We start from the raw sequence: 27,732 nt of genomic DNA, 5'->3' as shown, positions 1-27,732 counted from the left end.
TCTGAAAGGTCATACACTTTTGTAGAAAATTGTCAGGGTAAGACACAGTTTTGATAAACCTGGTCCATGAATTAGGGTCTGTCATAAAGAACCTTGGGCAGACTCCTTAAATTTCTTTCTTCTTAATCAATATTGTTGCCCAAAGTTAACCAATTGGACACAGCAGGATCACTTTCCGTACAGAGGGAGTCCATATCTCAGACTGATTTTAAAATGTGTAGTTGCTTTCTGTGAGCAAACGTCATCAAGAAAACATTGATTAATGTCTAAAACTTGAGCAAGGTTTTTTTTGGAAGCTGGAGAATCCTTGCTGTAAGGGCTTTCTGCAGCTGCCAGAGCTGTCAGTGTGTGTGATAAATTGTTCAGTAAATGCGCACGAGCTGATCCTGTAGCAACTCACTGGCACTTTGTGATAGGACTCCCTGAGGATGCCAGGCTTGCTAGGCACAGATCAGCATAAGTCTCCTTAGGAATTATCCTGCTAACCATAAACTCTGCCCAGAAAGGATCCAGAGCTGGTGGCAGGGAGACTACTCCCAATTCATCCTTTCAGGCTTATGGATTAGGAGAGGAACAAGCTCTTAATGGCCACATGAGGGTGTGGTGGAGGTGGTAGGGCAGAAAGTTGTTATTCTGACTGCAGTCTGGATGTGTGACCTTCTTTCTATTAGAGAGTACTTATTACCTGAGACTAAAAGTGGAAGCCTTTGAAATGCATCTCTCAGATACTGCTGAATGTCATAGGAAATGTCCTGCCTTCCTGGCTGTTGATGCTTTGGATGATAACAAGTAGTACCCCTGGTCACTAAGCTCAAATGGCAGTTGGTCATTTAGCTAGGCTTGAGGGTTAAAGAACCCTTGGAAAGGGTTCTCTAGGAAGGTGGGAAGAAGATATGGTGGATTTTCTTGCCTTTTTTTGTTTTTCCTTTAATGCAATTATTCTCTTTCCTGGAAAAGAAAGTTAAATTCTGTATAAAGCCAAAATTGAAGTAGGTAAGTTGTCATAATTAGGTAGTTGGATATTAGGAAATACCCCTTGCCTCAATCCATTTTTTAAATGTTATCACTGTGGAATTTATGAAGGATTTGCTTTAGGAAGAATAAATTTCTTAAGAGCAAGGATTAATTTTTGACTTTTACAAGGCAGTGAGAGAAGGGTAATAGGAAATAACTAGGAAGAGAATGGTAAGTAAATGAAAGGTTTTAATCTGCTCACTATAGTCTGAAATACCAGATCAGGTTCAGTAAACTTGGTTCTCATTAAAAACAAGTATTTCCATTTCCTTTGGTGGAAGCCAGACTAGATTATTTTTTCTTTATTGTTAGATATTTGAATAAACTGATATCATGGTTTAGGAATGGTATTCCCCAATTTAGTGCTCCTGCACTGTAGCTTGCTCTGCCTCCCCCTCCCTCATGCAGGTGGCTGGAGGGGAGAATTGGAGGCACAGAAGGCAAAGATTACGGGTTAAGAACAGTTTACTGGAAACAGCAAGGAGATAAGAAAACGAACCATAACAGCAACAATACTGGTTGCTGTACAGAGGGTAGAAGAAATGATTCATATAGGAAAAACCCCACCCCATTATAGTGGATGGCTCTGTCCACCACGTTTTCTCAACCACATAGAACTCCTTCTCCCTGGAGGACACTCTTTTCACCTGGCCCCAGCAATGGCACACAGTGGTGTAGAGTCATCTGTGTGTCTTGGCCATGGCCCCTCCCAGCTGCTGCAAAACTTAACCCTGTCCTGAATGGAACCAGGGCAACTGGAAAGTGGAAGGCTGTGTTTATTTATGGCCGTCAGAAGTAACTCTTGCCAGTTTGGGATACTTAGACAGTAACCTTGGGGTTTGTATATGAAGAGATGATAAAAATCAGAGCTGCTTGTAAGTGGATTCTCACTCTATTGCTATTTCATGCTTTTGAGTTTTTTGTTAGGCACCTACACCTGGCACATTATAGTTGGTGATGGTCTATCAAATTCAGTCTGTGGAGTCTGGGGTGCCTGATCAGACATCAGCAAGATGCAGGGCACTCTGCTGTGAGAACTCAGATTCTTCAGTCCAATTTGTTTTAAGGGGGGAAAACAGAAAGCTGTTTGGGGGTGGAGCAGGGCAGGATGGAATTCAGCTACAGGTTTGTGTTCCATCTCCTAAATGAGATAACTATTGTACCTCATTCACATGGAGTAGTAAAACTCCTTTCCATTTCTTATTAGCCATCCACTTAATTATTAATCTAGTCTGTTTACTCACAATAAATACTCTTGCCTAAAGCATACGAAAATTGTTTTGATTGACAATAACAGAAATATTGTATGCATGAATTGCTTTAGCTCAGTTTAGAAAAAACAATCAGCATAAGACTCAGACTAAATAGCTGAATATTATGTAGCCACGTAGGATTTGAAGATTCCTGACTAGTCAAACACAGTACTTCTACACTAGCATTTTATGTGCTGTTTAGAGTTCATTTTTCTGTTGAAAACAAGTTAACTTCAGAATTTTTTTAATATTGAATTTGATTGTAACTTGAGTAGCTGTGGCATTATATTACAGGATGGCAAAATTCTTGCTGTCTCTTCCAAGGTTGAAGATTTGTTTCTGTGCATGAGGGTTTTGTAACACTTCTTGAGTTCAAACACTTAATCATTTCAGTCCTTGAAGCCACATAATAGATATTCCAGCTTGGTAGTAAAATGCCCTTGAAAAATACTTTGTGGGAGGAAGTGAGGGGATAGCTCTTATGCATTTGGAAAACCTGAAGTCTTAATATCTAGAAGCTCTGGATGTGCCCTGTGAGACAAGCTGATTGGATGTGTGTTAGGCTCTCTGCTGTCCTGTTGGGGATACAGCTCCATCTTGTTGCTCTTCTAAAGTTCAGCTGTTAAGTCAGCAATTTGGCTTCAGAGGCAGTGTCTAAGCTAGGGAAATGTTGTTCAATGTTTTCAGTGTTCTTAAATAGTGGGTGGTGTTCAGTGGCATGCTGCGAAGTGTAAATAGGAACAGGTTGAGCTTAAACACACAAAATTGGTGCAGCATTGGAAATAATGAAGAACATAATCTTAATGTGCAACATTTGGCTTCATGCTCTAGAGAGCTGTGACTGTAACTGATGGAATGCTGCAATGTGTGTATGGCTAAGAGAGAGTAGGAAGGAGGAATTCAATTTGTAAAGTCATCTTCACTGTGCTTGAAATAACACACTGCTAGCGTTCATGTAAAACTGTAATGCAGCTTCTCACTCACAAATCGGGAAAATCCAGATTGCTGCAGAACAAACATTCCTGCCACTTCATGAGTTACATGCTTTCTTGTTTTGATCCATTTCCTTCTGTTTAAAAGAGATAAGAAAGATATATTATAATATGCTGGGTACCTCAGAAGATTCAGCTAGGCCTTCAGCATTTCCTGGAAAATGAACATGAAATTGTCCAGTGAGATGAAGCCAGAAGTAAGAGGGAATGTAAAAATACACAAATAAAACGCACTATAAGTATTTCTTTAATGTAAAGCAGTTTATGAAGTTCTTTGTTTTACACAGTCCTTGAGTTTTCCAGCGAATTCTATGTCCTCGGGTAGTTGCTGGGCAAGAAGCAGTGTGTAATGCCAGCTGTAGCTGGTGTTTGCTGGGCACACACTCGTGTGTGCATTGGCCAGCCCAGCAGAACAGATGCCTTCAGTACAAGCTTGTCAGTTCTGCCCTGTGTGGGCGTCTGTGCTTTCCACAACCACTTGGTCACTTTCTCTTCTCTGCACCCCACTTGGCCTTTCCCAGCAAAGGCTATTCTAAAGGTAGACATAGCAGTCAAACTCAGTGGAAGACTTGAGCCTTAGGTGCTTAGGAGAATGGAGAAGACAAGGAGGAACTGATGTAATTTCAGAAAAAGGGGTTTTTTTAGCCAGGAAAGGAGGTGTAGAAGGTTCCTGTAGATAGATGGTCCTATAGATGTTTCACAAGGGACCTGTGATTATTTCTTCCAGTCTCATGGCTGGACATGCAACTCTTTGACTGTGAGAAGCCTGCTAGCACACTGTGATTTCTTAAAAAGGCAGACTGGGCAACTCCAGGTTAGCTGTGGAGATCCCAATAAAGTCTTTCACTCTGATTTTCTCAATAGTAGATGTTTCATTCCAAACACTCTTTCCTTTTGCTGTCTAGGTACTGGGAAGCTCTGCTTTTCACTGAGAGGTTCAAATATCTGAAGCAAGGAATGAAGTTTAAGTGTTGCACATTGGGTGCAGCAAAAGAAAGCCATTAAATGTATGTTTGCTCTGTCTGTGCTTGAGGATGCAGTTTCTCAGCATTATCCTGCCATGCCTCATGGTGCTGGGGATGAAATACAACTGCCTGTGCATGAGCAGCATTCTTATATCCTTGACGGTCCCCCAGAAAATGACTACACTTACCTCTGTGGTAGACTAGGCTCATCTAAGAATAGATGGAATTCCAGAATTAAGAATGGTGGAATTCCAGTCTGAGTCCTGTTTCCAAAAGCTAGTTTCATGTAAAAAGGAAAGAAAAAGCACGTTGTTATGGTCTGTTACACTGTACCTTTATTTTGATAGTTTCATTCTGTGAAATGATGAATGATAATGTTTTATAAGCAGAAATCAGCCCAGAATCAGAATCAGTGCTAGAATTTAATATAAACCAAAATTTATGAAAAAATAAATCTCTCAAGTCCTGGTTGTTGCTTCAAGCACTTGTTTACTTGTAAGAGTGGTTAAGCTGGCTATGCTTTCAGCAAAAGTTAAGATGTGCAGATGCAGCCTACTGTGTTGTCTGGTTTCTGAATCCTGAAAACAAGCTTTTGAGAACATCTAATTTCTTCTCAGCCTTACTGAGTTGGACTGAATAACCATAGGTAGGCAAATATCTTCCTTCCTAAGAGATAAAATTTTAAGTAGCATGTATAAATGTCCTGTCTGTCGTTCATGAGGCACCACAAATCAAATTATTCTCTTCATGCTTCTTATGTGCTATGTAATGTAAATCAGCTTTACTAGGGAGTGAAGTATCTGAAATCTCATTTTTTGAAGTATCAAAAATATAGAACTTGATGCCTAAAAATAAACTTGGATGTAAATTAAGTATGACTTCAGAAAATCAGAGCTTTTTATTTTTTAAATGCAGTTCTCACCAAATTTGTGATAGTGCTTGGCAGTGCATTGAAGTGTTTCCTGTCACCTTCAACTTGCATTGTTGTTGTGTTTTTGATTGCTTGATGCATAAAGACTCAGTACTGTATTAAAAAAAAAAAAATAGTTGGTGGTGGCTGCTTCCTGTTGCTGAAATTTGAGGGGCTGGCACCTTCCAATCTTCTATCTTCCATTAGATTCCTCAAAAGTGTAGAAAAATGATGCTAGCAGGAGTGACTTCAGAAACTCTTAACAGAGATACTAAGTGGAAACTGCTGGTTCACCTTGTGTGAGCTATTGTATTCTTTGCTAGAACCTGGCTGCTTTGGGAGGTGTCACTGTGCAGTTGAATGTACAAATGATACAGGTGACATGGAGGGAAAGCTGTCTGCTGTCATCTTCTTGGGAAAGATGGACTTCATTATTTGGTTCAAGTTTTGGGAAGAGAGAGACTCTCCCCTCCTTCTCCCTGTGCAGATTTCATTTATTCATTATTGGCTACAAGGCATAATAAAACTTTCTTTTTTTCTTTTTTTTTTTTTTTCTCCCATAGATAAGCCGGTCTTGTTTAAACATTCTGGAACAGAAAAAGCTTTTACTAAAGTGGTACTAATTCTCATGCCAAAATTTTATTTTTAAATTTTTTTTCCTACTGCATAGCCTTTGCAATTACTTCATAGAAAACTTACAGCATGCCTCAGATCATGAACCTTCATAGGCATTTAAAACTGATCTTGCAGGTTGTTTTGAGAGGAAGACTTTCTGTCCTTTCACAGAGCCCTGCTGACTAGAAATGATTGATCAGTCTGTCTGAACTCTTCTTGGCATGGCTGTGGAAGGAAAGAGATTAAAGCCTGCATTTTTACAATAATGGAGAAATAGTGCTGGTGCAGGGGAGAGTTTACTTCCAGGGGTCTCAATTTCTCATCTAATTCTTGAGTTTCTCAGAAAAGCACGTTCTTTATTTCTCCCCAAACAGTTGTACTGTAGAAAATTAAATATTATAACCTTATCCTTCTAGTAGTAAACTGGAGAAGTCTACCAAAGACATGAAATTGCATTTGTAAATATAATGAATACTGTAGTAAACAAATTATTTTTTTTTCCCTCCAGAGTAAAATGAAGAATAATTTAGTAGCTTCTGCTTTTTAAATTAAAAGCATTTGCAGAGGGTTCTCACAGAGCCTGAGAGTATGGCAAAACAATATGAATGAGGGTGATCATTGCAGCCTCTTGGCCATGCTTCTGTTCCAAGAGCCAAGCCCTCTGTTGCATTATTGCAAGGTTAATTTACTGCACCTTTAGATAAGGGTGTTGCTTGGCCCCTTCCTTGATGACCTCAGGGCCTCACTGGAAGTTAAAAAAAAAGCCTTGCAGTCTGTTTTCTGGCTGTCCAAATGGGAAGCTCTTGGCTAAGATGCTCAGCCTAATGTGGCTGATGATGTTAGAAAGTAAAAGTTATTCAAGTTAGAATAGAAATAAAGCCATGGCAGCCAGTGTTCTTTCAGGCTTGCAGGTGTGCAGAGCCTTCACTGTGCAGCTGCTGATTAAACCCAAGCTGAGTATATAAAGCCTAAAATCTGTGCTGCTTGTAATAGGGCTCAGGACACATGTTCATATCCCAGCAGGTACAGCTACCTTAGCCCAGGGTGTTTTATCAGAAAAGTGCAGTGTGTGTTTTGTTAGATAGTGCAGGGTGGTGTTCAGATAAGCAGTGAAATGATATAAATGCAGCTTTGTTCTTAACGTGATGAAGGGACTTCTTGTGTTGTAAAAAGCAACTCCCCCTCCCCTGCTCAGTCAATTTTTTAATTATCTAGGAAATTAAAAGCTCTGAAAGTTCAGTTTAGTCAGTTTATGAGCTGGGTAGAGTTGCAGCCTCAGTTCTTTGTATTCAAGGAAAGTCTGCTCATAAAGCCTGTGGAAGTGCTGAGGTAAAGCTAGAGTGGCAAAATGGAATGGTTTTTGTAAATGACTGTTTGAAAGTACACTCTTACCTTCTGTGGGTGTGAGCATCCAACCAAGCTTAGTAGAAATACAGCAATATCTGCAATCCTATTTCTATGCAGTTATCAGGATAGATAATAGATTTGTTAAAGTTGGAAAATGCCTGTAAGATCATCAGAGCCAACTATTAACCTAATACTGCCAGGTTCACCACAATTTCTGGTGTGATATCTTGAGAGAATACTGGGCAGGTGGTAGCAGGAACCCTCTCAACATCTCAACTCTGAGATGAATCTCTTCCTTTCCAGCTGCACGTACCAGCCCTTCTAAGGACCAGCTCTTGGGGAGTGGAGTTTCCCTTTGCAATAGGAGTTTCTTCTCTCATCTTGTCACCACTTGGGTAGATCTTGTAAATTTGAGGCTTTCCAATTAAGATGAATATAATTATAGGTTGAAAAACATTTAGGCTGTGCTCTGTAGTTTTGATATTTGGGAGTTTTGATGCTGGGTTAACGTCAGTATGTTTTTAGCAGCTTACTCTTTTTTAAATCCTTCTAATTGCATAAATATTTTTCCAAATGTCTGTTTGGGTTTTGTGCAGAATGAAATTGTAAGATATTTCATAAAGAGGGGAAAATGATGCATTTTTTTTCTTAGAAGAATAAATGACAACTATTTTACTGTAATTTTATAGATTATGAAATAAGATGTAACATAAAATTTGAGAGGAATCCCAGTTTCTGAGTAGCAGCTTTGCATCCCCAAGTTTTATTGAGGTGGGGCTATTTGTGAAGTCTGTGCATCATGAGCAGTTCTTATCTGCTTGGGAATTCACAACAAGCAGTTAGTGTAGCTTATAAACAATACAGATTATTGACAAAAGCTGCTTGCAAAGATGACTCTGCCTTGTTTATGTATGGTAAAATACTTACTACAGTCAACATCTATTATAGCCACATGACCTCAATTTGATCTTAATTTCCTGCCTCTGTTCATAGATACAGGAAAAAAAACCCCTAAGAAAATACTAAGATTGCCAGTTGTTCTTCACCAGTGTCCTAATCTTACAATATTTTCCATTGGAAATAAACTCTTGGTGTGTTAAACCCTGTATTTCACCTTCCTGTCACTTAGGAACAAGGTATAATACCAGGATGTTAATACATGACATGCATCTGTTGTTACCTAATCTGTTTCTTTGAAGTGCTGCCTTAAAACCATCCTCCTACTTACCAATTTATCTACTTAATCCAGTGACTGATTTCCAGAAGTGACAACTTATGACACTTTGGAGAGATTTATTTTTTTTTACTCAAAAGACTGTTACTCCTTGATTGTACATAAAAATTTCAGACCTGTCAATCCAGTAACTTATAATAGGCTTTGTTCTGTGTCCCTGTAATTACCTGTATTACCCTGTAATTACACCAATTCGTGTGTAACAGTCTTTTTTTTAAAATTTTCTTTCCTTTTCCTTGGATTAGTTCTTATTTCATGGATTGCTTTCTCTTGTGTTCTATTATGAAAAAAGGGCAAAAGTTTTAAATTTGCTGTTCAACAGCTGTTTTTTACCATATGCTATTGGGGCTTACAAATTCCTTGCAGCAACCCTATTGTGTCCTAGAACCCCTGTTTGCTATGGTCAGCCTCAGAGCTGGCATCATCTAAATAAATTGGGCTAAAAATGATCATGAATCTGCTACTAACTGAAAGTAACACAGTTTTTTAAGTGTTACATGCTGGTAGCAATTCCAAATAGTTTAATTCCAAAACTGGTGTTTATATCTGATGCATCTTTGAAGGAGTCCAACAGATGGAACAAGGAGTGTGATAAGCATAAATGGCATAAAATAGCTCCTTTCATACTTCCTCTGCTTGGGTAGAGGAGATGCAGTACTCTTAGTGTGATACTAAATTGAACATCCAAGTCTGAGATAGTTATTCCCAGTGTTCCCGTGAGGGAAATAGGATGTTAAAATCTGTTTATGGGATGTAGGTTCAAGCACATGGAGACCAACCTCAGCTGGGAAGGTTGTAACACTACAGAAAGCTGCTCTCAATTGGCACTTTGAAACTGTGTACATGCCCATTATGGATTTGGGAGCAAACATCACCGTTCTTTATGTTTTCCTATTACTTTAACTTATGATTTTGTCATTGTTAGCTCCTATTGTTCATAACCCTCTCATAAAGGTCTCCCCCATTTAAAAAATAAACAAAACCCAAACAAAGAAATTTACATGCTGGTGGACTTGACTTCTGTTTATGAAAAAATATGGATGGAGATGTTAATCTATTCAGTTTTATTTTTGTTTGTGCAAATCCCTTTGAACTACATCTTGGTCTATGAGTTCCATCGTTGGTTCTTGAATGGATTACGTATTTTTTGGATTTTGCTTCTACCTGAAGTCCATATTAATTTCTGAACTCTTATAAATTCTGATAAAATTCTCCTCATAAGATATGAATCTGATAAACCAGCTTCATTGTACCATAACTGTTTTGAAATTAAATAATTTATGCAAGATGTTAAGTTTTTACAAGGGCAAAGACACAGAAATGATCCAATTTTTGTCCTATGCTAGCTTCTGCTCCCTGAGAGCTCTTGAACAAACAGAAACTACAGCACTTGAGACTAGGCCAGATGGTTTAAAAATTCCTTAGAGTATAAATAAATCTAACTAGTGTTGTATATTTCTATCACATTTGAGATTACCCTTGAAGTTGAGCTTTTTGTTGTTTCTCCTTGAAGTTTGCCAGTATCTACTGTATAGAAATGTATGGAATTGTTTCAGAAGCCCTTGTGGGTGTCACAGGTGAAACTGGAAACTTGGGAATCCCACCAGAGGAAGACATACCTTGTCTTCCAAGTTTGGATGCAGGGAATCTCAGAAGAGGTAGTTAAGAAATGCGCTTAACTTTTATGATCCAGTTTCCTCACTGGCTTTACAAAACAAGTTTCAGCCTTGACTTCAGTGAGAACAGGACATTCAGACATGACCAAGAATAGATTCCTAACATGGATAATTCCCAGATCAGCTAAGCTCCCCCAGGGGGTAGAGAGTGGATGAGCAAGAGGAATGAAGTTCACTGCTTAGGGGACCTTTTTTCTGATTTCTCTTAGTAGTTTGTATGTTCACTGCTAACTCTCATCAGCAAACTGCCTTCCAATTGCAGAGAGAAATTTTTCATAATCTGCACTACTGGAAGTGAAAAATAAGCTTTAGAAGGACAATGTTGTGGGTAAACTGAGTTTTAATTTCCTCAGTCCAGAGAGTACTGTTGACCTCTATGAGAGAGCAGCTCACATGCTTATTTCTGAAACTTTAAGTTGTTTGAAGGTGTTTCTTGCTTTGATGGCAGCTGAGCATGACAATACCTTAGGTGAAATTATGAAGAAACTCCTGTAGTAAGGTGAAGTGAATGGGACTTACATTATCCTTCCAAATAACTAATTTAAATGTCATGGGAACACTGCTGTGTCAGTGACAAAATCACTCTTCCCTTCTCATCCCTCACCCATCAGACCAGAAATAAGTGTTTCTATTTCCAGGCCAGACAGGAGCCACATGATGGGATTTGCCATGTTAAATCTAAGTATGCTTTTACCAATCCCTAGACATTAGGATTATGCTGCCTTTCTCCTTTACAAGCAGGGAACATACCTTATACAGGTATCTAGCTAAGATGAGCTAATAGTACTGGTGTGGGGGGCTGCCCTGGCTGGACACCAGACACCCACTAAAATCTCCTTCTCACTCATCCTCAGCTGGACAGGGGTGAGAAAATAAAACAAATGGTTTGTGGGTCAAGGTAAAGACAGGGAGATATCACTCAGCAATTACTGTCATAGGCAAAGCAGACTCAGCTTGAGTTTAATTTATTAACAATCAAATCAGAGTAGGGTAATGAGAAAGGAAACCAAATCCTGAAAATACCTTCCCCTCACCCCTCCCTTCTTGAACTTAACCTTACCCCTAATTTTCTCTACCTTCTTCCCCCTCATTAGCTCTAGGGGACAGGGAATGGGGATTCGTCACACATTGTCTCTGCCACTCCTTCCTCCTCAGGAGCAGGACTCCTCACACTCTTCTCCTGCTCCAGTGTGGGGCCCTTCCCACAGGAGACAGCTCTCCACCAGCATCTCCAATCTGCATCTTTCCCACGGCTGCAGTTATTCAGGAACAGACTGTTCCAGCATGGGCCCCTCCCATAGGGTGTAGTCCTTCAGGAACAGGCTGTTCTAGCATGGGTCTCCTGCTGGAATCCTGCCAGCAAACTGTCTCCACTGTTGGCTCCACTCTCTATGGGTCCATAGATCTCTGCCAGGAGCCTGCTCCAGTATGGGCTTCCCATGGAGTCACAGTCTCCTTTGATCTTCCACTGCTCCAGTGTAGCATCCTGCAGGGGCTGCAGGTGGCTCTCTGCTCCAGAGTGGATCTCCATGGGCTGCAAGGGCACAGCTGCTTCACCATGGTCTGCACCACGGGCTGCAAAGAAATCTCAGTTCTGGCACCTGGATCAGCCCCTGTCCCTCCTTCACTGACCTTGGTGTCTGCAGGACTGTTCCTCTCATGTGTTCTCACTTCTCTGCCCTAGGTGCCATTGTACAGGTTTTTTCCTCTTCTTAAATACATTATCCTGGAGGGGCTACCACCATCACTGCCATGGTCGATGGTGGGTCTGTCCTGGAGCTGGCAGGCATTGACTTTGTTGGATGTTGGGAAAACTCTGGGAGCTTCTCATGGAAGTCATCCCTGCAGTCCCCTTTGCTACCAAAATCTTGCCATACAAAACCAGTAGAGCTACTAAAATGAAGATGCTGCCAGGGAATGTGAAGCAGTGTGGGCTTTCCTGTGCATTAATAATGAACTGAAATTCCAGAAATCCTGGGTTAATTTGTCACTGTGTTGCTAAGACTTCATAAAGCCAGTGCTACTCTTCCTGTAAATATTGTTATCAAAAAGCTGCAGTTACTTAATGCAGCCTAGATGTTCTTCTTACCTATGTGGTCTCAAGCCAATTCCAGAAATCCTGCTGTCAGTGCCTGTGCAGCTGCTGGTGCAGAAATAGCTGGTGTGTACCAGGCTCAATAAATTCAGAAAATAAGGTTTAGCAGTACTGAAATAAGTAGCATCTACCAGTAGCAATTAGTGGAGCAGTGAAAAAGTTACTTTACCTGATGTATATGAAAATGTTACCTAAAAAAATCAGTAGAATGAGCTCAGAAACAACTCATTCCCACTCATCTTGACTCTATGTGCCTATTGTGCTTTCTTACTTACACAGTGATTAAGTGCTCTCTTTTTTCCCTTCAGTTTTATAGAACCCATATTCATAACCAAAGCAAAAAGCTCTCACAGACTTTTTGGAAATACCTGTAAATGGAATCATGGGTCTCTATCACACCCTTAGTTTACTCTTCATGTATGTTACTATTGTTGCAAGAGTCTTGCCTTATAGAGCTGTTTCACTGAAAGGTCCTTACTATCTGTTTACTGTCTTTTATATCAAAGCTTTCTGGGAAAGCATTTTATTTTCTGTTGCCCCTGGGTCTTGTGAGTTGTTCTTGGTTTGGTTTTTTTGGTTTTTTATTAGTAGTAGTAGTAACAGTAAGTCTGTAGCTCTTTTAGTATTTCTCTATGTTAAAAAGGAAAATAAGCATGCATTTAATTACTTTCAGCTATTAAATTTGAAATACTTGCCCATCCAGCTGTGTCTGTATGGATTTGCATTTGAACACTATAACTATCCAATGATTTAACTCTCTTTACAGCTACCATAACCAGCTGATGAAATCTTAGTATTTTGAACAGTTAATGATTGACAAGATTAGACTAATGTGACTCCCAGGGAGAGTAGTATTTAATGTTTTGTGCTGTGCTAACTTTGCCTTCAGGTATGGTATTCATTATTCCCCTAGGCAAAGTACTGGTACTTCAGTTTGGTGGTGAAGGAAATCTAGTTAGATGTAAGTTCCCAACATCTCATTTCAAAGCAGTTGGCAATTCAGCATCTGGATGAGTATGGCTCTGAAATCCTTCCTTGCTGTGTTTATACTTGGGTTCTTTGCTGGTTGTTATCTGGGAAGAGTTAATTGTACTACTGGTTGCTCACACATTTGATACTGTCACAAGACAATGCAGTTGCTCTTGTGAACTGTGAGTTCAGACAAGCTGGAACACGTACAGGTGTGTATTTCCAAAGTACTGGAAACCTATTGAACATTACTTGGCAGCTGTGGTGCAGCTGTTGAAATGCTGCTAGGTTGCAATCTATTTTCTTTATACTATGTCCACATAGTCTGATGAATCATGTGCATTTGTCTTTCACAGTTTCTTAGTGAATGTTCTTGTGACAAAAGGAGCCTTGAACCCAGTAGTAACACTTTTTGTCTCTGCCACAGTATCACCTGCTGCTTGACACTGCTTTTGGTGTCTAACTTTCTGTAGGCAGAGCCTTTTTTAAGGAAAGCTTGTAGTCTGAAACCTCCCATTGCAGTTGAGAGTTTGTAGGAAAACATCAAAAGGAAAAGAACTAACTCTTTGCTTTCATGTTGCTGAGGAATTTCTAACCTCATCAAGGGAGCTCGAAATTATTGCAGTGCCTGACTTCCTTGGGCCAAGTATACCCATATCTGCTAGACTGAAGAGAATCTAACTTCTCCCATCTCCCAGAGTCAGCACTGAATTAAACCACTTATCATCTTCTTCTTCTTCAGTCATAGTAGAAGAAAGTGGTTATTGTAGCAAACAAGTTATAAAAGTGGTGTTATCCATGGGTATCATGGTAGGTTTTAACTAAATCTGGAATGATACTCACTTCAGGAGTCTTCATGATCTGCCGCGTAGGAATCCTGAAATCTTGATCTCTAGGGAAAAGCAGACCCAAGTGAGTTCATAGTGAATCAACACATTAGTTAATATTTTAAATTTAAAATATTGAGAATTTCTATCTGAAACTACAGAATTAAAAAATAGCTACCTTCTTAAAGATGGTGCATGGGGCATTTATTTCAATATTGTCTCTTTGAATCTGCTAAAATGAAGTTCATGATCTTCTGATCTGTATTGGAGAAGTAGATAGTGACCATAAATGGGCAAAATACTTAAATGAGCTCTCAACTTTCCCCCCCACCCCCCCAAAAGGAAATGAATGTAGAGAATGCATTAATTGTTTGAGACTGTCCACGTGACAGCCTTATCTTCTCAGGCAAGCCCTTTTAAAAATAGGGTATGTGTTAAACATGATGGAGTTTTAAAAACATCTTTAATAAACCTCTTACTAGCACTGCCAAGTTAAGCTAAAACATGGTTTTCGAGAGAAAATTCCTAGCTAATATCTGAATTTGTGCTTTTATAATTTGTATGAACTTGAGTTGAAGAAGTTTAAGAGCTGCTGTTGCAAGCAAGCTGTACTTTGCTAAGTCTTTCACTGGGAATTATGTCCTAAACTTGGAAACAAACTTGCAAATGCTCAAAGTAGATGAATTGTTTTACTATCTACATATTCAAGAGCATAACATCATCATGAAACCTCTGTACTAACACTTCTGTGGGATGCAGAGTACTCAACCTGAGTGAATGTGAGCTTTATCTGAAAGGTGGAAAAGCATCACGCCTGACTGGCCTAAGCACAGGAGCTAAGTACTGAGTGCAAGAACCTTCCTTGCTTAAGCACTGCTCCTCTTGGTCTGTGCTGTCACTGCCATCACTGAAGTCCCTTGATGCACCACTGTAGAGTGCTTGCATAGAAGTATAAAGAAAGGAATCTGTTGTCTGCTCAGACATCTAAACCATCTTGTAACTCTTAGACATTCTTTCCTGTTAGAGTAACTTGATCCACCTTCTGTCGTTATACTGCTTACTTAAATTTGGATATTTGGCATAGAAGCATCCTCTGTGTGTGTGTAGCACACAGAATGTGTTAGGTGATCCACAAGTTTCCAGCTGCAAATTAGATACTGTGATGGTTTGCAAAATGTATGCTCTGCAACTCTGGTACTTTTTTCTGCTTGTTCACTGCATCAAAACACAACCGTGTAAGTAATTCCTGGGCTGGTCTTGAATAAGAATTATTTTGAAAACTGAATTTTATTTTATTTTATCTTACCTATCTAAAAAAAGATCTCTCTTTAGGGTGTAGTAGTAATGTTGAGCTTTGCCTTCAGCAGGAGTATGTGATCTCCCCAATACGTGGCATGAGGCTGAATGTCAGAGTAAAATACATGTACTACTCTGTAGCAGTTCTTTAGAAGCAAACCTAGCTGGGTCTTGACCAGTCAGCTGGGAAAAATATAGGCCAGGCACATAGGAGGAAGACTATCTCCTGAAAGCAAAACTTTATTCTATGCCATCTTTTAATGTTCCTCTATGAAATCCTTTAATGTATTTTCTGATGCTTTAAGCTTTGGCTAAATTCATGAGCCTCTAGAGAAGAAATGTGAAAGCACTAGCTGCCAGGGATGGCAGCTAGCTTGAAGCTCCAAAAACTGCTTTCACTGAAAGTTTCTTTGCCAGCCCCTGTGTTCCAGCTTTCAGCTACTGGGCTTGTGTTATGTTGGCCCAGACATGCAGCAGAATGAAGTTGATGGCAGATGCTTATTACTGCCTGCTGAGAACCTGACTTGGAATTTTCTAAACAGTTATTTTTAGACTGTACAGTAAGTGCAGATGGGTTATAGAATTGCTTAGTAATTTGGCTGTTACTCCTTTCTCTTTGTGATAGCATTTCTCATGGCTGTAAAGCGTCCTTATTTCTGTAAAAAAGAAAAGTAAGCAGTAAGTCAGCTGATGGAGGCAAATTATTCTGTTCTAGTTTCTAAATACCTTGAGCATAGACAAAGTCAGCAAATTGCTTGTGTTACTGCATAAGTGGAATCACGCCATACTGGTCTTTTATCTCTTTATCAGAAAGATACATTTTCAATGGTGAAAACTGTTAAGTGGAGTGCTGTCACCAGAGTAGAAAGCAGCAGAATGCAGCAATTTTAAAGTACAACGGGTCTGAATGATCAGCGCTGGACTAATTGGATGGCAGTAAAAACATTTATAGCAGTTAAAGGAAAACAATTTTTTCCCTCTCCCACCCTTCTTTCTAGTTGACAATAGTTACAGATATCTGCATTTTGGTTGGCATTTGGTTGTGGGTTTTTTTTAAGATAAGAGCTTTGCCTCCTTGTCAAATGCCTGGTACATAGCAGGATGAGATATGCAGCTTATTTTGTCTGTGTTCATATTTCACTGCTGTGGCTGGGTTCTCCTATCTTGTGAATATGCAAGTCAACACTAACTAAAAAGAGAGCCATTCTAATTGCTCCTGTTTTCTCACATTGCGTTGCTTTCTTACTGATAGATGTCAAACTCCTAGTAATTAGCAAAGCACAGGATGTTGATTTCTGAACAGTATCCCATTTCTCTTTTGTTTGTTTTTGAGTGTACATAGCTTGATCATGAGTGGGATGCATTATTTAAATCCGGGGCAGTGCGGATGCTTCCAGCCCCAAGTCAGGAAATACTTGACTTTTGAAGAATAACGGCTGCTGCACGGATCTCTGGCTCTGCTGTGATAGCATGAAACGAGCCTGAGGAAATGCCGTGGCAGCACTGCCAGCCCTTTGTGAGAGGGGGATCCTTTCTGCACTCACTTATCCCAGGAATCTGTTCCCGAGCCTTGCTGTTCATGACACCAAGATTTGGTGACAGTTCTGCTTGGACATGCCTCTGCTTCTGAGCTGGATCTCACACCAGAAGGTACTGACTGCTCCTGTCATGTGTGTATGAAGTTCATTCATCTCCTGTCTCTTTGTATGGTGGAAGGGATCTGCCACTGCACTTTGTGCCGTGATGAAGTGAGAGGGATTGAGCTTTTTCCTTGTTTTGAAAATAACTTGCTAGAAATGCTGTCATTAAGTAGCCACATTTGTAAGGCATGTTTGTTAAATTAGGTTTTCACAGTCACACTTATGTTTATAAGCTTTATGGTATGAAGAGGGCTTTGCTTTGTTAATAAATTCCAGACTGAAATTTTCCGTGTGGAAGCTAGACACAAATTAGGAAATGCTGCAGCTTCTCTGCACAGTGAAATTGTGTTCATCTGTGTAAATAATGAAATCCAGCCAGTGAATTTTGGTCTTCTTTGAAATATCCATACCATTCAAGCTCTAAGTTTGGTTTAATATTGAAAAAAGTGCTCAGTAATTACTGAAGGATGCATTTAAGTTATCACTCCAGCAAAAAGGGGACATCCTTTGTTCACTGTAGGCTCTTGTAAATTCAAAAGGATTATTATTTTTTTTTTAATGCTTCCACTTCTGTCACTGCTGTTCAAGAAAGCATGTAGTGTTACAATGGAGATGCTCTGCTCGTTCTAGGCTTGTGACAAAATGTTCTACTATTAGGCTGCATCAGGCATGATGTAGTAGGCTCAACAGTCTCTCTATTTTGCAACTTAAAGATATTGATGATGAATACTCATAACTGAAGTTCTGGTTTTGAGGTTTTAAGGGTTGTAGCAGTTGGAATTAATTTTCACAAATTAATTACAGTTACATGACATGAGACGAATTTGGTGGTAATTATTTTTCTGCAGTCCTCCCTTTGGTTTTAATCTGCACTTTGGTCAGATGAAAGACCTTGCATTCCTTAAATCAATTGAAGTGATGTTTCTTTCCAACATGAATATACTATTCTGTGTAGAACACAGTGAAGTATCTTGATGTATAGTATATTTCTTGGCAGCAGTAATCACATGCACTTTGTGCAGTGTGCTACTAATGCATGAGGAATGAATTATGAATTAACACTGTTACAGGTGTAGTCACAAGGGACAGGACTAGATCTAGCCCTTGAATTGCAGAGCAGGAATTAACTGAGTGCTGCTGCCTTATTCTATATTATCTGGCCAAACGAATGATGTGCTGCAGTAGCTCCAAAGGTCTCTAACCAAGATCCTAGGTGTGTGGTAGAAATAGAGGAGATTGGGGATTATCTGGCTAAAATTGGTGCTGTCATTGCTTTCAACTATGAAAACTCTACTGCCTGTGGTAAACAAATTTTGTGTCAGTGTCATGCTTTACTTATTATGTTGTTCTTTCAGAGCAGAATCTAATTGTAGGTGATGCAGAGCTTGGCCAGTGCCATCTGTTCAGCTTAGTTTTCCTTATTGAATCACCACGTATCGAATCAGATCTGTTTGGGTGAAGACTGGTTCATACAATCTTAGGCTACTTGGATGTGAATAACAAATTTGATTTGGGCTCCCAAGTGTGGGGTTGTTTTTTTCTTTAATTGCTCTTATTAGATCAAATATATTTCCCTGGAGGGAAATATTGCCTCTTCAATGACATCATAGAGTACTTATTATTTGCTTCTTAACTTGTAGTCTTGTTTGGTTGGCTTTGGTGTTGGGGTTTGTTTTTTTGGTTTCTTTTTTCTCAACCAAGTTTTGTTCACACGGACGAGCCAAGCTAGCATCACAGGTTTCGTTTTGTACTTATGGTACCCACTGTCCATCCTTGTCTTATTGGCCTCTTGCATTTGGGGGCATTGTTTGGAACAGACCCTGGGAAGGATCTCTGCTTTTGAGTTCTCTTGGCTCTGTTCAGAGTTTGAGGAGTTACTATGAGCCCTGTTTCAAGGGTCTTAAAGCACACATGCTGCTGTTTTTTCCTGACAGGCATGGATGCTCTTGACATCCTGGAGGGGAAGAAAGCTCACCTGAAGCTCTCAGGTCCATTTTGTTTGGTTTCAGGTTATTAATACCTGAGAAGGTTCAGTGTGCCTGTCACTGTTTAAGCATGAGGTCACTGCTGCATTAAAGAAAGCTTTGTGTGCTACTCTGGCATATTTGAGTATGTGTATTGGGGTTGGGCGTAATTTCCTTGTTCTGATTCATGAAATAGTCTGGTGCTACTCAGCAGTATAGGGAAACTTCATGAATAAAACCTGTAAAAAACGTTACAACCCTACGTTATGTTTCTGCATTTGAGAACTGCTGTTCTAGCACTGCACCATCAGCTCCTACCTTTCTGGACTGAGAAACCCTGTGCAAACTACCTTTGGAACATAGGTATTTCCTTCTCTGTCCAACAATATTTGGAAAAAAGATGATAGGCCCTTAGACCATGGGATTTGGAAGAGGCAAAGTCTGGGAGAATTAAATCTTCTTGAATTGTCCCACCACTGGGTTTGTTTGGAATAGAAATGTGCCTCTCTCACCCTGAGAATACACTGTGTAGCCCTGTCTAATCCTGTCTTTCTTCTTGGTGTAACAGTCTTCAAGGCTTGACAAAACAAAAATTGAGTGTGTTAAAGAGATAAATTATGTAAATATTTTAAGGATTAAATTTCTTTATATTCAGTGAAATCTAAAAACCTTTACAATAACTCATTTAACCTTTTAATTTTGCTCTACTGTAACAGCTGGTAGTAGATGTCCAGGAACATTGTCAATGGCCCTGTGGGTTTCAGGAGTAAGAATCCCATTTCTCCCCTTTGGCTGCTTAATTTAATGAGACTTTTGCACGGAAATACTAGAACTTGGAACACACATTAGTAAGTTTTGACTGTTTCAGGAGTCTGTCATCTTAATATTCCTAAACTGATTTCTAAAAGTAGTTAAGAATTTTCATCCAGGTAATTCAGTATTTTAAAAGCTCCATTCTAGTTATTATCTTATAACTTTGCCCTGCAATTTTGACATTAAGAGATAATAAGCTAATATCCAAATCCAAAAAAGTTACACAACTTCAATGGTGAAACTTTTATGACTGGGGTTTCTTGGTACACAGAGGAGCAAAATGTCAAAGCCCAATGATATATGTCAAAGAAATGTGTAAAAAGCCATACTGGGATGTATGCTTGATAATTATGTAACTTTTCCTGCATCTTGCATTTCAGAAAAACACAGATGAAAACTGTTGTTTAGACTCCACTTGATCCCACTTAAGAGTTTTGCTCAAAGTCAAATCTTTACATGAAAATACTGTGCTCTGATCAGGTACATCTTGGAAGTAGCTCTTGGTTCTTGATAAGAAAGTGTCACTCTGGAAGTGAAGAGGTTCAGGTCTAACAGCACAGGTTGGCACATTGTCAGTCACTGAGTACATCAGCAGCAGCACACAGTTACTCCTCAACACTAAAGACCAGTAAAATTCATGTGCACAACTAATAGCCTGGCAATGTTAGCATCTGTCTTGAAAGTTATACTTGAAGCTGTTTTTTACACCATGCTGCTGAGAGTACCCATGAAACAACTAACAAGCATCTGGAACTGGTTCTGGGCTGTCTGACAGATACTAGTTATCAATTGTGACATCCCTGTAATTGCATTACACAATTTTCTCTTCATCTGTATATAAGAAAAGTATTCATAACTACAGAGATTAAACAGGTCTCAAAATGTTCACTTTGATATTTTATTTTAGTTCTGTCTATAGGTTGAAAAGAAGGAAAAAAGTGAATGCTGATGAGGGAGCACCCACAAAAATTAAACATAGCCTGTAAAAAAGTTTGCCTAAGCAAAGCGAGGAATAAGGATTGTTTGGGCTCTGTGAGCTGAAACCCCTGCTCTAATGCTAGGATCCCTCTATGCACAAGTGAAAATACTGTCATAATTTATGTATTCCAAAATCTTTCTAAGGAGCAGAGATATGTCTGAAGAGCATACACAATCTGGAAAATATGGAAATAAAAATGATAAAAAGCAGGATACTTAGGGTGGTAAGTTTTTCTAAGTAGAATTGCAATTACTTAAAACTCTGCATTTTTAAGGGACTTTCCTGTCAGATGAGGGAATGGATGGGTATTACTGTTGGGGTAGAATTGTTAGTGTCTTATCCCCAGCCTATGTGGACATTTGCTGGTGGAAGAATGTGTTAGGAGGCTACTGAGTGTTTTTAGAAATACTTAGAAATACTTTTTTGTCTTAGAGGTGATGAGCAGGAGTCAAAACTCAGTTATTGGAGTGGAAGTGATGTTATACTTTAAAAAAAATTAATTTGCTGATTAAACAGCTGACAGTGGTTACTCTAGTTGATTGTGTGTAATGTGTATGCATTTTGAATAGAATTATCATTTGTCACTGTACTTTGAGTAGAAATATATGTGAATTGCCCTGCAAAAGCTTCTGGATTCTAAAAAGGGAAATTTTAATTAAAAGATGGCTAGTTTGTGAATTTTGTTAAAATAGAGAACTAAGAAATTTAAACTCTAGAGCTTCTTTAAGCACAGGCCATAGAGAGAATAAGAGGCCAATCAGTGGAAAAAGAGCTGCATCTTGGAATACAAACAGGCAAGTGCAAAGTGAGGATTGTGCATGTCCAGCTGAACTGCCATAGCTGGGAGGAAGTGCACCTTGAGTGATGCTGGTAAAGCAGCCCAGTAGTGAGAATGAGGGAAGAATAGTTACACTCTCATATCTATGTCAGATCTAGACTTAGCTTTTAGCCTCACTGAAAACTGAGATGATGGTGACATGACATCTAAAGGGATAGAAGCCAAATGGTCAGCAAGCCTTAGGGTAATTGAACTTCATTTTGCAATAAATGAACTGGAAGCAGATTTGAGTTGAATGCCCCGGGGGATGAGGAGTGTGTAATGGGAGACGGGGATTAAGATGAGGTAATTTTCCACTGTGACTTGCAAAAGTGTTGGTGTATGAGATTGCTGCCTCAGTAGCAAGCTTCAGCTGGTATCATGTGACTGAAAGAAAGAGATACTGTAGGGACCATGGATTATTTACTAAGGTGTGACTTTAAAGTTACCATCTTTTAATAGAAAAATTCTTTGAAAAATATCAAATATTAAAGTGAGAAGCTGAATAGAATACAAAAGCTGTTGATTGATTATATTGGATTATTATATTGTTGAGTGTTGAGAACTGATTTCTCTTGCAAAGAAAATTAGATTGATATTCTCTCTTTATCTCATTGCCACTAGTAACTTCCCCAATGCACACAGTGTGATGGCTTTTGTTATACTTCTAGAGAAAATGGGACATATGGGAAAGAGGTGTGGTTCAGAAGAGTAGGTACTGTCAAAAGAGCAGCTATTACCACTCTGGTCTACAGTTAGTAGAGTTGGGGAAGTCCTTGTTTTCTTTTGTGAAGCCAAAATGAAGAATGAGCTTGCATATTAAATATGTTGGTACTGAAAGCAGACTCCTCCCAGGGTGATTGGGATAAAATAGAGGAAGAACTAGGTGTCTTTGAAAGACTGTGATACAGGGCTGAAATTGTGAGTTTCTTCTGGAGATGTGCAGTTTGGCCCTACAAGGCATAGGAGGGGTCTGTGCAGAGGAGAAGAGAGATTTGTGTGTGCTGCTTAATTGCACAATGACTGAGGCAGTAGGGAGGTGTGATCTTAAGGTGAACTGTGTTATGGGATGGGTGGGGCAAGGTTTTTGTAGCTGATAATAAGTGAGACCTAATGCAGTTGTACATGGTAGTTCAGTAAAATGTCTGTATTCTTGCTACCTTTATTCCAAAACTGTCAGTTGAAACTGATGGAGATTGCTGATCTCTTTTCCATAAAACTATTCCCAAAACAGTCTTAAGAATAGAATAAGTGTCTCTGCAAAATGTAAGCAAAGGAACAGTGATGGCCCTTTACAGAATGCAGCAGTAAAACATGCCAATGTAGGCAGAGGACAATGGAAAAGAGAAGGTAGTCTCAGTAAAAACAAACAAAAAACCCAATGTGGACATTTGCCAATTGACCTTCTGGTAATTTAAAATCTTATGTACTGGAAGACGTTCCAGAAAAAAGTTGGAAATTATTTGCTCTGCTTCCACTGCATAAATTGTCCATACAGAATTTAGACTTTACTGGTTTTATATTCTTTGCCAAGAAGCTTGTGGCACTCTGCTGGAGAAATAGCTTGTGTAAATACTTACCTTAACAAATACTTGATGCATCACTGTCTCTGCTGTCTCATTTGTGGTTACTAAAAAGGCCTTTCACACTGTCCCCTTAGGTTCCTGATGTCATCAGCAGCATAAGACAAGTCTCTAAAGCAGCACTGAAAGAAGATGCCAAACCAAGTAAGGATAGTGAAGATGCCTTCTATGACTCCCAAAAATTTGAGGTCTTGTACTGTGGAAAGGTGACAGTGGCTCACAAGAAAGCTCCCTCCACACTCATTGATGACTGCATAGAGCAATTCAGCCTTCATGAGCGCCAGCGCCTGAAACTGTTAAACGAGCAGCGGAATAACGAGTCGAGTTTGGACTTGCCCCTGTGTGAAGAAAACGTGCCAGCTTCTCCTCTGGACAGCCCTTTTGAGGAGCTGGACAGCCCAAACAGCCCTTCAGGGCGTGCTGCAATGTTTACAATTGGCAGCCAGACCAACTTGACCAACCTGGCCAGCACTCGTGGCTTCTTTCCAGAGAGGATTTTGGAGGACTCCGGCTTTGACGAGCAGCAGGAGTTCCGCTCCCGGTGCAGCAGTGTCACTGCAGTGATGCAGAGAAAGGTTCATGACACAAACCTGAAAATACAGTCCCGCAGAAGACATGCAAGTGCTCCCAGTCACGTTCAGCCCTCTGATTCTGAGAAGAACAGGACAATGTTGTTCCAGGTGTGTTCCAGGATGGGCAATTTCCTGTTGGTTTCGTACCCTATCTTCTTACCCTGTGCAATTTGAGATAAAGTTTGCAAGATAAGTAAAATGGATCCAGTATGGCTTCATGATTTGTCATAAATATTTTTGTATCTGTTCATAAATGGTTGGAACACAAGTAGCTGAACTTTCACCTCAACTCATGAGCTCAAGGAGATTTTAAGAAAAAGTATTCATTTATGGAGTAATCACCTAAAGGAAAAGAGTTTTTAGTGAAATAATTATTTTATATGTAGTTCTAGACTGTCTGTGTGGGTTAGATTTAGAACCCAGCTGAAAAACCTGAATATTCTTTGAAACAGAGAATGAAGGAAGACTACAAACAAAACCTCTTTTTTGTGCACTTAAAAAGATAAAACTTTGCTTTAGACTTCAGCAGCCTTGTGTTTGAGCCAGCCTCTTTTTAATAATTTGTATTAATGTCTCCTCTTTACTAGATGAGTATTCAAACATGTCTGCACTGAAGGCTTCTTCTTTCGTACTCCAATGGTTATTTCTTCTCTTGCCTGAAGTGCATTTCGCATCTTTGAAACTTGTTTTGGGAAAACAGAAGGACAGATAAAGGAGGTGACCCATAAAAGGAAAAATCTTTGGACCTTAAAATAACACTGGGCTAAATGCCTGGATTTTGTCTTTCCATTTGTTTTAAAGATGAGTCTTGGTTTTTATTCTCTTGAGGAAATGATAACTCAAGTGAGAATGTACTGCCCTTCAGAAAGCCACAGCTTATCACTAGTAATGAAAAGGATTTAGCTGAAAAAATCTCTGAGGTCTCTAGAATAAATTCTATGGACTTGAGAAGCAGTTTGGGAAAGTTGAAAGGTAGTTTGCTGCAGAACCTACTATTCCGCATTTGGAATTGGTACAAACCAACAAGTATCATCTTAGTTCCTCAGCTAATTTATGGTATAACTTAAAAACCAAGAATTCCCATTTTTTTCCAACTTTTAATTTAGCCACATTGTTTCCTAAAGGTTTTAGTATTGTCTGTCAAACATGTGATCTTTGGATTAAAATAACTTGAAAAAGGGTGGGGGAGGGGAAGAAAAGCTGTGTTTTTTCCAAGTCGTTTTTGTTATTCAACTGAGTGTATTGTTCTTGCTGAAATATTCTTACTCAACATGGGCAGAATTACAGCACCCTGGCACCCTTGCTCCTGCTGAGTAAGCTATTGTGCCAAAAGGTACTCTATGTGAACAAGAAAGGGCGAGATTCTGACATTTTTGTTGCTGCAAATACTATGCCCCCAAGACAGTCATAAATTAGATTTCTTTTTCTCCCCTTTAGGTTGGAAGGTTTGAAGTTAACCTCATCAGTCCAGATACCAAATCTGTTGTGTTTGAAAAGAATTTTAAAGATATCTCCTCATGTTCTCAGGTAAGCATTAATAAGATGAAATATGTAGATCATCAGGAGAAAAAGATTTTATTTGTTCTTCAGCTGTGTTGTCTTGCTGGTCTATAAGCAGGAGAAAAAAAGAAATGTACAATTCTTTTTCCAGAAAAGATGAGTGCAAAATAACCATCTGAGCTGTGTAATAGCAGCAACTTCAATCGCCTGTCAGCAAACAAAGTATAAACTGTTCTGCTTTGGGAGAGTATTGGATATGTTTTTGGAAGCAGTTTAATCTCCATTTAGGATGCTCTGAGTGTACTGTTTCTGAGCAGGTAAGTTCCTGAAAGCCTTCAAAATGAAAGGAAGAGAGCATCAAATCAACCCTTCAGAAAAACAGCAGTTCACCTGCATCATTTCTTCTGGAGAATATAGCGATAGGTGTACCTAGCTATGTTCAGCAATAAATAATTATTTCTTGTAAGGTTAAATGTCAAGGCTAAGATGTTCACCTTTCCATCTTGCTCTTGTTCAGCACCAGTTACTACAGACACTTTTTAGTTTGAGGTCTTACTTTATTATCTCTTTTTACTTGCCATGCCACATCATTATTTCAGGCCTTCTTAAACATGATTATTCTATACTCTTTTGGCCTTCTCTAAACCTGTATTTCACCCCCAAGTGCATTCATTTTAATGCTAATAACAAGTCTGCTCTTGCATGACTGGGCTACCAATACCTAGACAAATTAAGAATTAGGCAATACTTATAACTCAAGTGGTGTCTTGAGCTACCAGGTATAAGGTCCAGGTCCATAAATCGACTCTACATTTTAACTACAATTGTATTGCTTTCGGTAGAGGAAAAAAGCTAAAGTAAATGCAGAATGGGAAATTATAATCAAACAGTGTAGTAATAGCTTTATGATAAATACAGATCAAAATGGTTCTTAAAGCAGAGGTATAGAGAGCAGAATTTGCAGATGACTTGGGTTTTCTCCTGCTTTTTGGGTGTACTGACACACCAGCTTCAGGCACTGGGCTCCTAAGTTGTATATACATACTTATATAATAGTCAAACAAAACAGTCCTAAGCACGAACAACCTTTTTTCTGCAGACTTTTAAGTATGATGACCAATAAGACCATGGAAAACCGTCAAGGCTCAACTTTCCTTCAGGAAAATAACTTTGTACAGTAAATAGTGTCAAGTAATTTTGTGTGTTGGGCTTTGGAGGTGTTTTTCAGTCCACCTCTTCACTTTCATTTGGAGCAAAGTTTCTGTTACTTTTGTATTCTTCATTAACTCAAAGAGGCAGTCACAATACTTTAGGGATTTTGTTTGTTTTTTTTTTGGTTTGTTTTTTTTTTTTCTAATGTGAAACAGTTACTTTAGAGAAATCAAGGAGGTTCTGTGTTCAATAGAAATAAAATATTAATTTGTTCAAGACTAAGCACTGGTTGCATAAACCTCATTAGTACTTCCTTTAAGAACTTGGTGCTAGCCCCAGGGCTCCTCTGTTACGGATTTATAGAGCAGTGATTTACTATGTATTGTGGGACTGTGGCTTAGGAATATTTGTCCTTCCAACGATGAAAAGGAGATGTTATTGCCAATTTGCATTCTGGATTCTCATAGCCTGGTCTAATAAAGGTATTTTATAGCTTAAGCATGGTTGAACTGCTGCATTCAAATAATTATCCACACTCCTTATAATTGTCAAGCAGCAGACATAATTGATGATAAACCTCTGTGTGTGCAGTCTAAACTCAGATATCAAATAGCTGTAGAAGTTTTCTTCCCCTTGAGGCTTTCATGCCTTCCCCTTGAGGGAGCCCAGAACAACAGAAAACTTGGCTCTTTTGCCATGACCTCTTCAAGCTGCCGTCTTAAAGAAATGTGATGGAAGTACTGTTGATTTAGGAACATACTGTCCTATTTGCACTTCAGTAGGGCAAGTGTCACATCTGTCTCCCCCCTCAAATGTTCTCCTGTGGAGTCTGAGAAGTCAAGACAGCAGTAGACTTGTTCAGGCACTGTCAGTAAGGAGGGAACTGGCATCTCACCAAACCACCTTTAATAAATACATTTTCTTGCAAAACAGAGGTCAGCACTTCACTGTTCTATGGATTAACATATGAATATATCTGACCTTTGTTATTTTATGCTTTTGAAGACTTCATATGTCACGAGAAAATGAAGTCAAGATTAGTTGGACTATGGTTCAACTAATGTCATTTTTGTCATCTTAGCAACCCTCTTAAGTGACACAAATGTGACTTTTGGAATTTTGTTTTTGAAAACAGCAGTGTGTAGTGACAATATGTTCAGTCTGTCACGTACTATTTTTCCAATTTTCTCTAGAGTGTTTTCTGTAGTGACAGGCAAGTTGCTTTGCCTCCTCCTCTCTTTTATGATATAGGTGTTTTCTTTGGAGTTGGATCCAAGCAGTTGTGTTCTGATTTTTGTTGTATTTGAACTTGAGGGATTAGGCTTTCATTTGGAGAAAATCTACTATTACCATACTCAGATGATAAAAACATTGGCAAAAGCTTTAACAATAGTGAGTCATGTTCCATGAATTGAGACTGGGAATATAGTGCTTCTTAGGAAGCAGCTGTCTTTTCTTTGATCTTCTCAGTGCTGTTTTTAGCAAGGCAGCATTCCCTGTCAAGCTAAGTTATACGAAG

The 27,732-nt window shown here is 39.2% G+C and overlaps 1 protein-coding gene across 4 annotated transcripts in view; it reads left to right on the top strand.

The window, feature by feature from the left end:
- The window catches only part of TBC1D4 (TBC1 domain family member 4), a 97,242-nt gene that overhangs the window by 32,204 nt on the left and 37,306 nt on the right, over positions 1 to 27,732 (top strand). For 3 of the 4 annotated variants that reach the window (XM_088159750.1, XM_088159752.1, XM_014870962.2), the window contains exons 2-3: positions 23,067 to 23,669; positions 24,999 to 25,088. In XM_088159750.1, coding sequence (XP_088015876.1) covers positions 23,067 to 23,669; positions 24,999 to 25,088 — 693 coding nt within the window. Of the gene's footprint in view, positions 1 to 16,711; positions 16,844 to 23,066; positions 23,670 to 24,998; positions 25,089 to 27,732 lie in introns of those variants that run through there. The other variant, XM_088159751.1, reaches the window with a different exon arrangement.

The sequence above is a fragment of the Sturnus vulgaris genome, chromosome 2, assembly GCF_052056855.1.
Source record: "Sturnus vulgaris isolate bStuVul1 chromosome 2, bStuVul1.hap1, whole genome shotgun sequence".
Classification (NCBI taxonomy): domain Eukaryota; kingdom Metazoa; phylum Chordata; class Aves; order Passeriformes; family Sturnidae; genus Sturnus; species Sturnus vulgaris.
This window is presented reverse-complemented; position numbering and strand designations above follow the sequence as displayed.